The sequence below is a fragment of the Adiantum capillus-veneris genome, chromosome 14 (assembly GCF_014529385.1).
Source record: "Adiantum capillus-veneris isolate H3 chromosome 14, ASM1452938v2, whole genome shotgun sequence".
Classification (NCBI taxonomy): Eukaryota; Viridiplantae; Streptophyta; class Polypodiopsida; order Polypodiales; family Pteridaceae; genus Adiantum; species Adiantum capillus-veneris.
In genome coordinates, this window is record NC_140944.1 from 13,799,515 (window position 1) to 13,812,952 (window position 13,438).

At 45.8% G+C, this 13,438-nt stretch overlaps 1 protein-coding gene across 1 annotated transcript in view; it reads right to left on the reverse strand.

Moving 5' to 3' along the window:
* Positions 1-1,034: 1,034 nt before the first annotated feature.
* LOC147441931 (transcription initiation factor IIA large subunit-like) overlaps positions 1,035-13,438 on the reverse strand; it is a 99,295-nt gene continuing 86,891 nt past the window's right edge. The window contains exons 10-11 of the mRNA XM_086528318.1: positions 3,229-3,312; positions 1,035-1,408 (exon numbers count right to left, since the gene is read on the reverse strand). Coding sequence (XP_086384444.1) covers positions 1,382-1,408; positions 3,229-3,312 — 111 coding nt within the window. The 3' untranslated portion in view covers positions 1,035-1,381. The remainder of the gene's footprint in view (positions 1,409-3,228; positions 3,313-13,438) is intronic.

Sequence of the window (13,438 nt, forward strand, 5' to 3'; positions counted from 1 at the left end):
TAAGAACAAAAATTGGTATTAGCTCTTATGGTTTACAAGAAATTAAACTAGAATTGAGTGACTAGCATTGAAAAGGTTTATTTGAGTGCTTATTATGTATCCAAGGTTATTGTCTCCTTTGCATGGCAGTAATTTATTTGATAAAGAGACTCCTTTAAACTCCATGGGCAGCGCATAATGCATTAGTAAGCGCTATGACCAACCTATGGTTATTCCCACAGCATTCAGCATATAGACATATTTCTAAAGTGCCATCATTATGACGTATATAACAGTTAATAACTACAATCTTTCCTTGTCATGTATAATTTATTTACTTAGATTTTATATCTAAATTAGAAATATAAGCTTGGGCTATTTATCTCTAGTTCCCTAGGAAGGAAAAAAACACAAAATTATGCAATGTAGAGCAAGTTGTCCACCTCAGAGGAGTCGTCGTCCACGGGTCCAATATCCGTTTGTTTTTTCGCCATACTGAGAGTGGCCGTTTTGAAAAACTTGTCGATAAACGACTCCGAGATCATGTGATCTTTCGATGATTTGCAAGGCGTCTAGACCTTTTGAGGTTTACACCTTTGTATAGGCAGTGATCTCAGCCACAGGAGTAAAGCCCGGTGCTTATAACTATAGTATTTAACTTATTGCTAATGTGATCACGCCGAAACTACTGAGCTTACGAAAGAAGGAGATAATCCAATAACTCGGAATGTAACCTGCATTCGATGGGAATGGGTATGCATAAGCATAGTGAGTGCGAGTGTAATGCAGCGCAGGCTGCGGTTAAATAGTGTGAGGTGTGTGTAAATGTGTGTGTGTGTGTGTGTGTGTGTGTGTGAGAGAGAGAGAGAGAGAGAGAGAGAGAGAGAGACACAATTTCTGTTTTGCTATGCTACGGGCAATTCTGTTTCGCCATGCCAACGATTCTGCAGAGCCATCGTAGGTGTGTGAACATTTCCAAAGACTTTCCACACACAATTGATAAACCAGTGATCTGAGGTGTACATAAAGTGGTGACGAGAGAGAGAGAGAGAGAGTTACTCAAAACTATAAATTCCCAAAAAGAAAAGGTTCTCAACCTGCTTAAGCATCACATTGATATATTTGGAAGAGGCTCCTCAGTTTTCAGTCAATCATCATCTCCGTCTATACAAACTTGATTGTTTTCCAAGTTACATTTACTGTGTGTGAGGGACCTTACGCATAAAGAGAAGTGTTAGCACCTTGAAAGGAATGCTGAGAGAGAAGGGGAGAGCACTCGTCTCTTACGATGCTTTTTTTTGCTTTCACACGGAGTTGGCCTGTAAAAGCAAAACCCCCTTCTACAAACTTCCAGGAAAAACTGTTGTCGAGGCGGCAACAGATGCAGTCAGCCTCTTTATAATTAGAAGAAGTCGAACTCTCCATTTGCCTGTCACACACAGTAAAGTTGTTAATTAGCACCTTGTGGTTCTCATGTTTTACGTCATAATTTCGGTGCTCCGTACATTTGTGTCGCTGTTGGATAGAACGAGCAAGCTTTGAAGAACAAAAACAAGGTGACGGTTCACAAATGAGAAAGAAATAAAGCCATCTAAGGCTGTGAAATTAAAAAAACCCATTGACAAACTAAACAAAGGCAGAATTCAATTGTTCCCATGACAAGGCATGTCCAATCAGTATTGGAAAACAAATAAAACTTCAAATGTCCAGCCACCTCTCTTCTCCTCTAAGGCTCCTTTTAGAAAGCCAAAAAAATCTTGTAATATCAAGTATTCAAGGGCTACCCTACCCCCCTGGCAATACAAACAAAAAGCAAATGCAGAAGCAACCAAAAGAAATGGGGAGACACAGTCAAAGCCAGGACTAAGCAGTAATTTTGCAAAAGCATGACGACAATTATTATGAGATTTAACGGACCTTAATAAGGTTCTTCCTGATTTACGGGTGCCACATCAGCATAGCTGTATGGCTGGCCACCTCATCTTCCACGATCTCTCTTTCACGGTCTCGGACGGTGGGTCATGTGCCACGTCATCACTTTTGTGACAAGCTCCTTTTCTCGCACACCTATTCAACATGGCACTAGCAAAGGGTTTACAAGCCAAGTGGATGATGCACACCATTGTGCAGATCCACATAGCAAGAGCTTCCTCTCTGAGACATGTTGGTCTGTAAGATAGGCACGTCTAGCGGTATTTCTTCTTATATTGCTTCTACAAAATAGTACAACTGCTCTCCGCTCAGGAGAGTGAACACTCTATCTGTGTTTGTGTATACAACTGGGATGTCGGCCACACTTAAATAGCTCTAGTAGACAACAAAAAAAAGCAAACCACTAAAAGCCATACAGCTCAATTTAGCACATTGCTTAAAAACCAAATATGTCGAGGGCTGCTATAATCTGTCTGCCTTTGGTCTGCCACATCATCACCATCTGTACAGTCTGCCACATCAGCTCTCGTCCACATAGCACAGCTCTCGTCCACATAGCACAGCTCCATACAGTCAGACCCGTGCTACGTCATCACCCGGTGACAGTTTATGAGTTGCTCAACAATTTAGCAGTTGCGCACATTAGGAGTCGATAAGCAGCCCTGCTGTTTTGGCATACTGGAGTCCTTTTTGTACAGAGGCTCTATGCTGGGTGGGCCACGGCTCTCCCATCCCTACGGAGACTTGAAGTGTGGGTGTGCTAATGCGATGCTCTATCTAGGGCAGAGCTGTGACCCATAGGTGTGTTTCGTCAATTCAAAACAAGGAGAACCTACTTTGCTCTTACCCATCGTGAAAACAGTTTCATGCACAGTCAGAGTATGCAATACGCCCTTTCTTTTCTGCTGCTTACTTTTTCTTTCAGCAGAGAAATTCGCCCCCCACTTTTACAATTGAAAATTTCACCGCTGTGAGTACTGAATCAGCCTCGGCTTAACATTTCTCCAAACACTGCTTACTTTACCTAAATTATCAATCAGATTCCTTAGATAAAAGAGTGACTGATGTTAAGACCTATGTCAGAATCTAGCTCTGCAAATCAAATACTATTGTCAAAATGGACTACTCTAGTTAGTCTATGCTTGATTAATTTTGTAGTGCCCCAAGTTGACATACTAGCTCACAAGCCATCCTTGAGTATAGCCTCTTCCACAGCCAAAGAAAGAAAAGCCATCTAAACATGTCACCAGTTTCTCACGTAAGCACATGCATGCACGCACACACATTATCAAAGTCAAACCGAAGTTTCAAAAATACCTTTGAAAACAAATAGTCCTTTTTATTGAGCTGCATAATACCATCTTTCAAGATGCACTTCCATTTTCCTTTCACCTTGGTCACCTACAGCCAACAAAACAGGTATCATTTGTAAGCACAATCATATACGCTTGCATGCATTTGTGTGTGCACTTTTCTTTGAGGTGATGGCGGTGGGGGTTAGGGGCGGCACATGGTTTCTCTCATGACACGTGCCAACTAAATGCAAAACTGAAAAAAAAGCCATTTATCTCTTCCATCATGGAAAAAAGCAAATATACCTGATGATTTTAGGACTTGTGGATCCGTGAGTATGTCACGTCATCGAGAACTTTGGACTAGATAACTATATATAAATATCCAAACCAAAAGGGTAGCCTAAGGAGACATCATGGTGGTGCTGCTAAAGGCCATATTTAACTGCTACCAATGCATTGGACGACTACTTCCCACCAGGTGTGGTACTTCTCATCTGCTTGCCAGGGTATGCTTATGTGCCCTACTGCCCGTACAAGGCCTAGCCAGACCAGATTATACAGCTATACATATTTGGAGAATTCTGCATGTTTTTCATGCATGGCTGACAACAGGTAGAAACTCTATTTGAGCAAGGAGATCATCTGACAAAACTTCACAACACCTGAAAAATTGTTACTTTTCTGGAATATGCTGATTGTTTTCACATGAGTACACACACGTCTTGTAAATCAAGCTGGTCAGTACTCACACAGCTGAATGAGCATTCTAGTCTAATTGTGCTTTATCTCAACCAAATGAAAAGGAATTCTTCTTGCTGCCTTTTCCAAGTAGACAATTTGAATAAACAAGAAACCAGAACAGCCAGTTTCTTTTAGACCCCTCCAGAAATAACAGCTCCTTTTTTCGAGTAGACAATTCGAATAAAGTGAGACAAGAAATATGCACACTACAGATGACAGATTAATAGTCACCCTCCCCCCGCGCTCTCCTTTTTTGCCTTTGTAGTGTTTTTGTACAACTTGAATTTATTGAAATTGTGAGTGTTTCCTAACTGTGGCTCCTGTTTTTGTGCGTCCTCTCTGACCTCAGCAGAGGTTTTTCTCAACAACCTCCACCCATCCATCCTTCTTGGCCTAAATCTTTTGCTCAATTCGTCTTTGATGGCATGGAAGTCTAGCTTGGTAATATCTTCATCCTCCCTCAGTTGTCAGTCTCGGAGGGATGCTCCAGAGAAAGTCGTGCGGAGCTCCAATGTAACGGCTTCCTCCTGATGAACAGGAGGGGAGCAATCTGCTGCTCAAGAGACAAGTCCAAACCAACCTGACAGCCCAAGTGCCGAACTACAGTCCCTGGGGGAATCCATTTGAAACCCTCAACTGGCAGCCAATCAAGCGTAGGAGCACTACCAACAAGAAAGCCACTGCAGTCCCTTGGGGAATCCATTTGAAACCCTCAACTGGCAGCCAATCAAGCGTAGGAGCACTACCAACGAGAAAGCCACTGTCTTTCTTCAATTGATCCGTGCGCCTGATGCACAACAAAAGGTCTCAAGAGCCTGTTCACACCTATGAAGGTTGGCCTCCCAGCCCTCCAAGTACAAAGCTGAGTCGTCTGCAAACTCAGCATCCAGTAGCTCGTCATCCCGAATAGGAAGCACTAAGCCACGTAGACCAACCTACTGTGAAGCCAAAAATCTGCTCATCGCCTCAGCATAGAACAGAAAGAGGAAAGGGGCAAGAGCGTGGCCCTGTCTAACCTAATGTGTGAGCATGAAGCGATCACCTCTACCACCTGCCAAAAGTACATTACTCTGTGCCCGACTGTAGAGAGCAGACACACCTCTGATCCAGGCATCTGAGAAGCCCATCCTGCGTAGAGTGCCCTCCAAAAAGTCCCAGTCAACTCTATCGTAGGCCTTCTCAAAATCGAGAAGAAGTATGACCAGATCCTCACCACAGAGGCGAGCGAGCATAGAAGCCTCCCAAAACGTAAAGACGTTGTCAAGGATACTATATATACCTTCATAAGTTCAGAATAGTCTGAACTCACGAAGTATAAGAGGGAATAAAGCACTCATAAAACTATAAACGCAAGGGACACAAGAAAAGAAAAGAAAAACAAAAACAAACAAACAAACAAACTAAATCACTTTGATTGCTACAAAACAAAATTAGATAAAACAAAACATTATTAACTTAAAAATGTTTTTAGAAAAGGCATGTGTAAAATAAGTTGACGCAACTTACTTCGCTTAAAACAAGTACTCAACTTTAAGCAAAAAAAAGGATAAGACATCTTAAAAACTTAATCCTAGAAATTAAACTTCACACAACAACTTCTAACGGAACACATTCTTAAGTCCTCAGGTAAGCTAAATACGAAATCGAAAAATGAATACTACTACAAACCTATGAAGAGCAAAGAACCAAACTTGACAATATGTGATCTCAACTTCGTTGCTTGTCCAAACAGGAAGAATAAGATTATCACCTTTATCATGCATAGCTTGGACAACAGCTATGACATCCCTACTCACGTCGTCAGTGCCCAAGAGTAGGTGCAGGTTTATATAGAGGTCATTCATGCTTTGAACGTACTCTACGCTCCTTGACAAAACCTGTCTCTGTCCCATGTATAATGCTCTTCTAGAAGTGGCTGAATCCTCAAACTCAGAGCCTTGGCAAGAATTTTGTAGGCTGAGTTGAGGATGGTAATGGGCCGCCACTGTCGAATCTCATCCAAGGAGCCTCCCTCCTTGGGAATGAGGTACATCAGACCCTCACTCATGCTGTCAGGCATCTCTCCTGTGTGCAGGATGTACTGAAAAGCACTGCAGAGATCTGAGCCAAGCAAGTCCTAGTACTCTAAGAAAAAGTTGGGAGTCAAACCATCCTCACTTGGACAGCTACCAAGGGGAAGTGCTATGAGGGCCGCGTGGAGCTCCTCTAGCTGAAGAGGTAGCTCAAGCCTCTGGCGCATCTCCTCATTCACAAGACAAGGCATCTGTGCCCAAACCTGCTCTCTACATGCATCCCGACGCTTTGACTGAGGCTCTGCTGACAGCAGGTCACGATAAAGGTCAGTAGCAACCGCTCGCATCTCCTCTAGCTCTGAAGCAACTGACCCATTAGGCCTCCTCAACTGGTTGACCCAGGCCTGCATATGTCGGGGTCCCACTGTCTCAAAGAAAGCCCCTGTCACTATGTCACATACCTGGGTCCATTGAGATGCCTATTGATGGAAAGCAAACTCATGGCACCTCTCCTCTGTGATGGAAAGCTCCTGGCAAGCCTGCTGCAACTGCTCCTCCAACCAAGGACTGTCTGGATGCTGCTCCCGCATCCTCTGCAAGGAAGCAACGCCCCGTCGGAGATGTTGCTGCTCCTCTCTCGCTGCAGCCAGGCACCATGGACTCGTGAAGAAAAAGTCGACTAAGCTGAGCAAGTCCGGAGGCCACTCTGTGAGGAGGAGAGTCCTGCATGTCTAAGCCCTTTGTCCAAAGAGCCACCACTTGCTCTCTGAGCGCAGAGTCCAGCAAAACCCTCTCAGGGATACGTAGCATCGTGCACCCCCTCCTTTGTCTATCTGTCACTGTGAGGATCACTAGTGCAAGGTCCGAAAAAAGTCCCAGCCAAAATGCAAACTGTCCCACCCAAGTCACAGAAGTGGTCACTAGTGTAGAAGCGATCTATTCGAGATAGATTCACTTCTCCTACTCTGCGGTCCGAACGAGAGAAGGCTAGGTTTTCTGGGGGCCTCACAAAGCTAGAATGATGCCACACATCTGAAACCCGCAAAGTCATACATAACCTCTCCCAAGCTGCCAACTCAACTCCATGCACAGTAGTATGGCTACCTCTAATCCTGTCAGAGCGGTCCTCCAACATGTTGAAGTCACCCCCAATGCACCATTGCTCTGCCTACGGCAGAGACTCAACAATATGAGACCAAAACTTTGCACCTGCACTCGCCACATTGGGTGCACAGATGTTCAGGAAGCCCATGAGGCAACCCTGAACCTGCGTAGTGATCCACTGAACCTTGCCTAGCACAATAACCCCTCTGCCCACAATGGCCTGCTGCAAAGAATCTGCAACAGTCATACATATCCCTCCCTGGATGCCTCCAAGTCCAAATGCAGCTGACCGAAACGTCTCATAGCAACCATGCAAAATCTGGCCACACCGTCTAATGGCCTCTAACAAAGATGATGCTCCTGAAGCATAAGAATGTCAATCTCACCACCCACAAGGCACCTCTGAAGCTCCTGACGCAAAAACTCGGGCCCTCCTAATCCCTGCACATTCCATGAGCTGATCCTCATGGAGTCAGTGAGAGAAAACAAATGCTGCCACAGCAGTCAGCCTCGCTATCTTTGAGGCCGATTTGGATGGGGAGTAATCCGCATCCGAACGACCTCTAGACAAGCGCAAAAGGAGTGACTGTCCCGCCCATGCCCAAGCCGAGCTTGCAACCCGAAGGGCTACATTCTCTGTCCAAGAATCCTCATGTACAAATACATAACAAGGAGGGCTCTGAGTGTCGGCAAACAAATGCACCACAATGAGCCTACAACCCGTTGCATCGGGAGGCGTTACGCTGAACTTGGCAAGAGGCCAAAGTGTCTGCACCAAATCTGTCACCCCTAAGTCCGATGTGTGGTGTGAGTACTCAGTAGCCTGAATCTGAAGCCAGTCAAGAACTGTGTGCTGGGTCCACTCTATGGAATCCCTACTGCACAGCGGAAGCAAAAAACCACCGATGTGTCCAAAGCCTCAATGCCTCTAGCTGCAAGAAAGAGGACGTGGACTCGAAAGCAAGCCTCCTCCAGGTCAGGAGAAGAGTCACCCAAGAACCATGTGAAGCTGTAACAAACTTGGACACCCCAAGTCGAGATTTTACTACAACATAGCAGAGATTCACTTCAAAACAATCACAATTTCACAATTGAGTTGACACAGCCCGACGTCGTTCCGTGCCTAGAGATATTGGCCCCAAAGACTGGCGCCCCTTTCAGTATTTCTTTTTGTATTAATTTGTGTTCAAAGTACAAGAGAGTGGGTAGGTGCTCACTCTCAGACTCTGCGCCCAGATGCTCTGAGAAGTGAGACCCTGCCCACTTATTTATTGATACAAGGGATGCCCAAAAGCAGAACCCCAAAAGCAATAGTTTAAAAGCTTCTCAAAATAAAGCAATAATCCCCAAAAGCATTGCTAAAATCAGCCAGTGAAAAAGCAGGGAATTCCATACGCAAATGCCACGTCAACAGTTCCGCTTTTTGCGCAGCAAAATCTAGAAAATCCGTACAACTTGCCACGTCAGCCTGTCGACGCTTTTTACGGAAATCATTGCCACATCAACAGTGTGCTTGTCCCGAGGTCTGCTGCCATGTCACCAATTTGTGACAGAAGTTGTAGTCGAAGAAGTCCCAGTGTCTGCGAATGTCAAAACTAGTCAAACTTCTAAGGACTGCTGCAAAAGGAGAAGTCTGCACAAAAAAAAGCAGCCTCACGTGGGGTTGCCCTTCTCGAGCCATACGGCTCGTAGTAGCGAAAGCACTACCAAGAGATCGCCTCGCGGCAGACACGTGTCCAATCCCCTGCGTCTGAGGAGGAGTGGAGGAGGGGTCGGGAGATGAGGCTGTGGGCCCCACCGGAGAGAGAGAAGGGACGGAAGTGGGAGGTGGGGGGGAGAAGGAGGCGGGGGAGGCGGAGCGGTAGTGTCTGAGGGAGGAGGAGGTGGAGGTGGAGCAACTGAAGTGGACAGTGCCTCCTCAGGCGGGTCCTGCTAAAGGGGGTCAAAAAGGTTCCCAGTCGGAACCCAGTGTTGCTGAGCTGCAAAAGGTCGGCCACCAGGGGGAGTAGTGGGGCGAGCCCGTCCCTGTCGATAGTGGCCAGGCACCTACTCTCAACCGTCAGTTGTCTGATCGCTGGTCTCAGTCGAGGTACCATCATGTGTGTCTTGTGTAACTAACTGTTGGGCATGCTCAGCCTTGGGAGGCTGTGCATGCACTGCGGGAGTCGAGGCCTCTTGCGAGGACAGGCCTTTGCCAAATGGCCCATCTGTCTGCAAATGAAACATTGAGTCGGGAGGCCCAAATACTCCACGCTCTGACGGAACCAACCACCACTCACCCGAGATAGTAGGATGACCTTCGGGAGAGTGTGGGTGTCCCGAACCAGAACACGTACTGAGGGGATGCCGGCCGCCTTGGCAGCTACATAGGATGCCGTGCGAGGTGTCTCCAGGACAATCCCAATCTCTGAGCCTATCCTGCACAAGAGTGGCAGGTACTCCCTCCTCAAACCAAGAAAGCAAACGGAGATGGGAAGGTCTGCCTCCTCTACCAGAACATTTGTAGCTGGATCAAAACCATGCCTCCATTGTCGAAAGTGGGCTCGAACTGCTCAGATCTCATCACGATGACCTTGGACGCCGTCTCGGAGGTCTCGATAGTAACCGCGTTCGAGGAACTGAACATCCAAGATCTTACCCACCTCTGCTGGGTCTGTGCCGAGAATCTTGCAGATGACGAAAGTTGCCTGAAGGCGTTCCACCTCAGCTGCGAGGCTGGCTTGCTCTGTCAGCGAATGAGTAAGTCGGGTGGTGGGCTCTGCAAGGTTGGGCGAGGGGGCTTCTTGAGAGTCCCTCTGAGGCAGAGCATGAGCATCGGGACAAGGCTAAAAAGATGCATAAAAGGCTAATGACGTGGTAGCTGTACGAACTCCCGCAATTTGCGTTGCTAACGTGGTTGCCGTACCGACCTCCGCAAATGGTGCTGCTGACATGGCACCTATACGGATTTTCCGCAAATTGCGTTGGCAGCTCTTCGCTAGCTTTTTGGGACCCAAATGCTTTTAGACCTCAAGCTTTTCATGTACACTATTTTTGAAAGACCCAGAGCCTATAAATAAAGTGCCAGCACCTCACTCTCACGCAGATAAGCTTGGGAACATTGCTAAGAGTCAAGATGAGGACCCTCGGACATTGTACTTTGTGAAGCATTAATAATAAATACCGAAAGGGGCGCCAATTTTTGGGGCCAATCTCTCTGGGCGCAGAACTTTGCCATGCAGTGTTCTCTCTCTCTCTCTCTCTCTCTCTCTCTCTCTCTCTCTCTCTCTCTCTCTCTCTCTCTCTCTCTCTCTCTCTCTCTCTCTCTCTCTCTCTCTCTCTCTCTCGGCCAGGACATGCCCCCTGTGTGACATCGAGCCTAAGACAGAGTTGCACTACACATGCCACTGCCCCATCTACTACGAGATACAATGGAGGTTGCATCAGAGGATTCGGATCACTTTGGCTCGACATGCATGACGCCCGGTCAGACTACTACCATGGAGGAGATTGATGAGATCCACCAGCGACCGATGCTAGATCTCTTGTGATCTAGCTATCCCAGCTAGCTGCTTAGTTCACACCTAGCAGTTTAGGATTCCATAGTATTTTATTTTGTCATTTGTCATTTCATTTTTATCATCTTGTTACTCTGACTTTGTATCAGATCCACCACATTGTAACTTTCTGGTCTCATAGGTCACTTTGGCCTTTTGAAGACGTTAATATAACATTTCATCTCTCTCTCTCTCTCTCTCTCTCTCTCTCTCTCTCTCTCTCTCTCTCTCTCTCTCTCTCTCTCTCTCTCTCTCTCTCTCTCTCTCTCTCTCTCTCTCTCAGTTTTGTTCAGTTATTTCAATTTTCTCACGTGTGTTGTGGTAGATTCTCGACTTCAGTGTCCAAGTCTATTACACACTCGCAGATGTCAACGTGCTTTTATAGGAAGACAAGGAGTTAAACCGGGCCTTGCACGTCTAACCTCCTTAAACAGGGCACGAAGATGTGCAAGAAGCTTCCCCAAAATTGGTTTGTGGAGGTTTTACACACGAGCAGCCAAATAAGTGAACAATTTAATAAAGTGGTCACTTCACACTTGAGTGACTCATTGGGCAGTCACTAATTCACTTACAAGAAGCTGTTGCGCTAGTGAAAATGCTGACACGTAAGCCTCTACCGCCCGGGTACAGCACGTGCGGTGCTGTTCTATGTGCCTGCGTGAAAGTCACCAACCTTAAGCAACCACAGTGCTACATGCGTTGGGATTGTTGCCCCCTGTCCGCCCATAGAAAGCCGCCTCAGGAGGAACAAGCCCCCTCGTGCTCCTCCTCTCACTCGGGTCTGCAGCCTTATCTGCCACAAAACAGCAGTACATAGTTTTCCCTTTGAGTCGCGCCTTTTCCATCATAATCCGGATTGTAATCAAGTGGTCTATGGTACTATGTTTTGCTCTAAAACCTGCTTGACCGATAGCCCTCTTTCCACTGTTTTCAGCCCATGTGCTAATATCTTTTTATATCAGACTCCCAAAAAGTTTTGCCATGCAAGAACCCACCATGATGGTGCGGTAGTTCGTGAGTAGGTTACGGTCTCCTCCTTTAAACAAAGCTTTGACCCAATTCTCTTGCCAATCTTCAGGCATACCTTGGTGAATAGCTTGATTCATCATGCAGTGTATCCATTTCTTAGCTTCATTACCCGACCATTTCAGCATTCGGAGTTAAAGTGCAAAATGTCAGAGGCTTTCCCAGTGACTAGTTTTTTCAAACCTCTCATAGCCGCTGCAAAAGTTATAGGTTCCTTAGTGTCAACCTGAATTTCAGCATTCATCATTATTTGAGCGTAGGTGCGAGCATAGAGTGTTTGTGCATATACATACATTTCGTCCATGCTGAAATTTCCCAGTATATCCTCCTTTTTACCTTTCATGTTGTGCCATGCTTTCTTGGTTCTTTCTTAAATCGAATCACCTCTTGCTCCTCCTTCAAAAGTTCATGCATCCTTCTCTTTTTTCTTTTCAACATTCTGTATTCCTTGGCTGCATTTTCCCACTCCTTCGTGGACTTATTGAAGCACTTTAGCTTGCGTTTGGCTGTTTTACACTCTTCATCAAACCATGGGTTATGAGGGAGACCCTTCACTTGTTGTTGGTCTCTTTTAGATCGCCTCATAGTGACCTTTGCTGCCTACTCTATTGCTTGACGAAAGGTAGCCCAATTTTCTGAAATGTTATGGGATATGCATTGTCTACTCAATAGACTGTCCAAAAAAGTGGCATAATCAAATTTCTTTGTAACTTGCATTCGATATACCCAACTTGTTGCCTTTTGAAGGCGTTGTGTAGGCATGTGTGGGAGGTCTAGACATACATGAATTGGAGTATGATCTGAGCTCGGTGACCGAGCACCAATTTTAAAGTGTCCAATTAAATCCAATGCATTGTGGCTGACTAACGCATAATCATTAGTGCTTCTTCCATGGTTTGATGTATAGCATGTGTATGCTCCGGAGCTTGCATATTTCTTGGTGCCATTCATGACTATAAGTTGCATAGAATCCATCATAAATATCAAAGCCGAATCTTGTTCATTCATGAGGTGATCCCATGAGCATCTATCCCATATTGCATCTAATACAAGATCGCCATCTTTGTCTGCGGGATGGATTGAGTAGTCAACTAATTGAACCTGTATGTTGGCTATGTGAGTATTAAGATCCCCGAGTATCATCACTGCCCCCTTTGGTGTGTAGGTTGCAATATCTGCATATAAGTCGGCAAAAGGGTCATTCTTGGAGAGATTATGCAAATCATAGCACGGGGATTCCCGATGTGGGATATAGCATCCCGCAATGAACATCGACCTCCCTGATGTACATATCTCAGCCCATATGTATCGTTTGTGTTCATCTATCTTGCATATCTTAACCCGATTTTGCATTTCCTCCTTGTACATTATAGCAACACCCCCTTGCCCGCGCATCTTGGTACCAGGCCATCAAACCGAGTGTGTAATATATCCTTGAATACTTGGCAGTCTACATGTGTCCTGTTCCCACGTTTCAAGTAGAAAAAGTATGTCTGCTTGTGGTAGAACCTTTGTCAATCCTTCCCCTTTGTGCCAAGGGAAACCTTGGCAATTCCAACTTGTGACATGTATGTTCGTGGTCCCATGGGTTTCCCCCTGTCATGCTTCTGGTGATGTTGCCCGTGTGGGGGTGGTGTTCTTTTTCATTCGTTCTTCATATGCTTGTCTTCTTTCTTTTTGTTTTGCGAGTGTCCTATCTTCACTGATGTAAATTGGGCTATCAGAGAGAGAGAGAGAGAGAGAGAGAGAGAGAGAGAGAGAGAGAGACCCCACCTGTCTATGGCTGCTAGGTGCATGCATTCAGAGTGCTAGA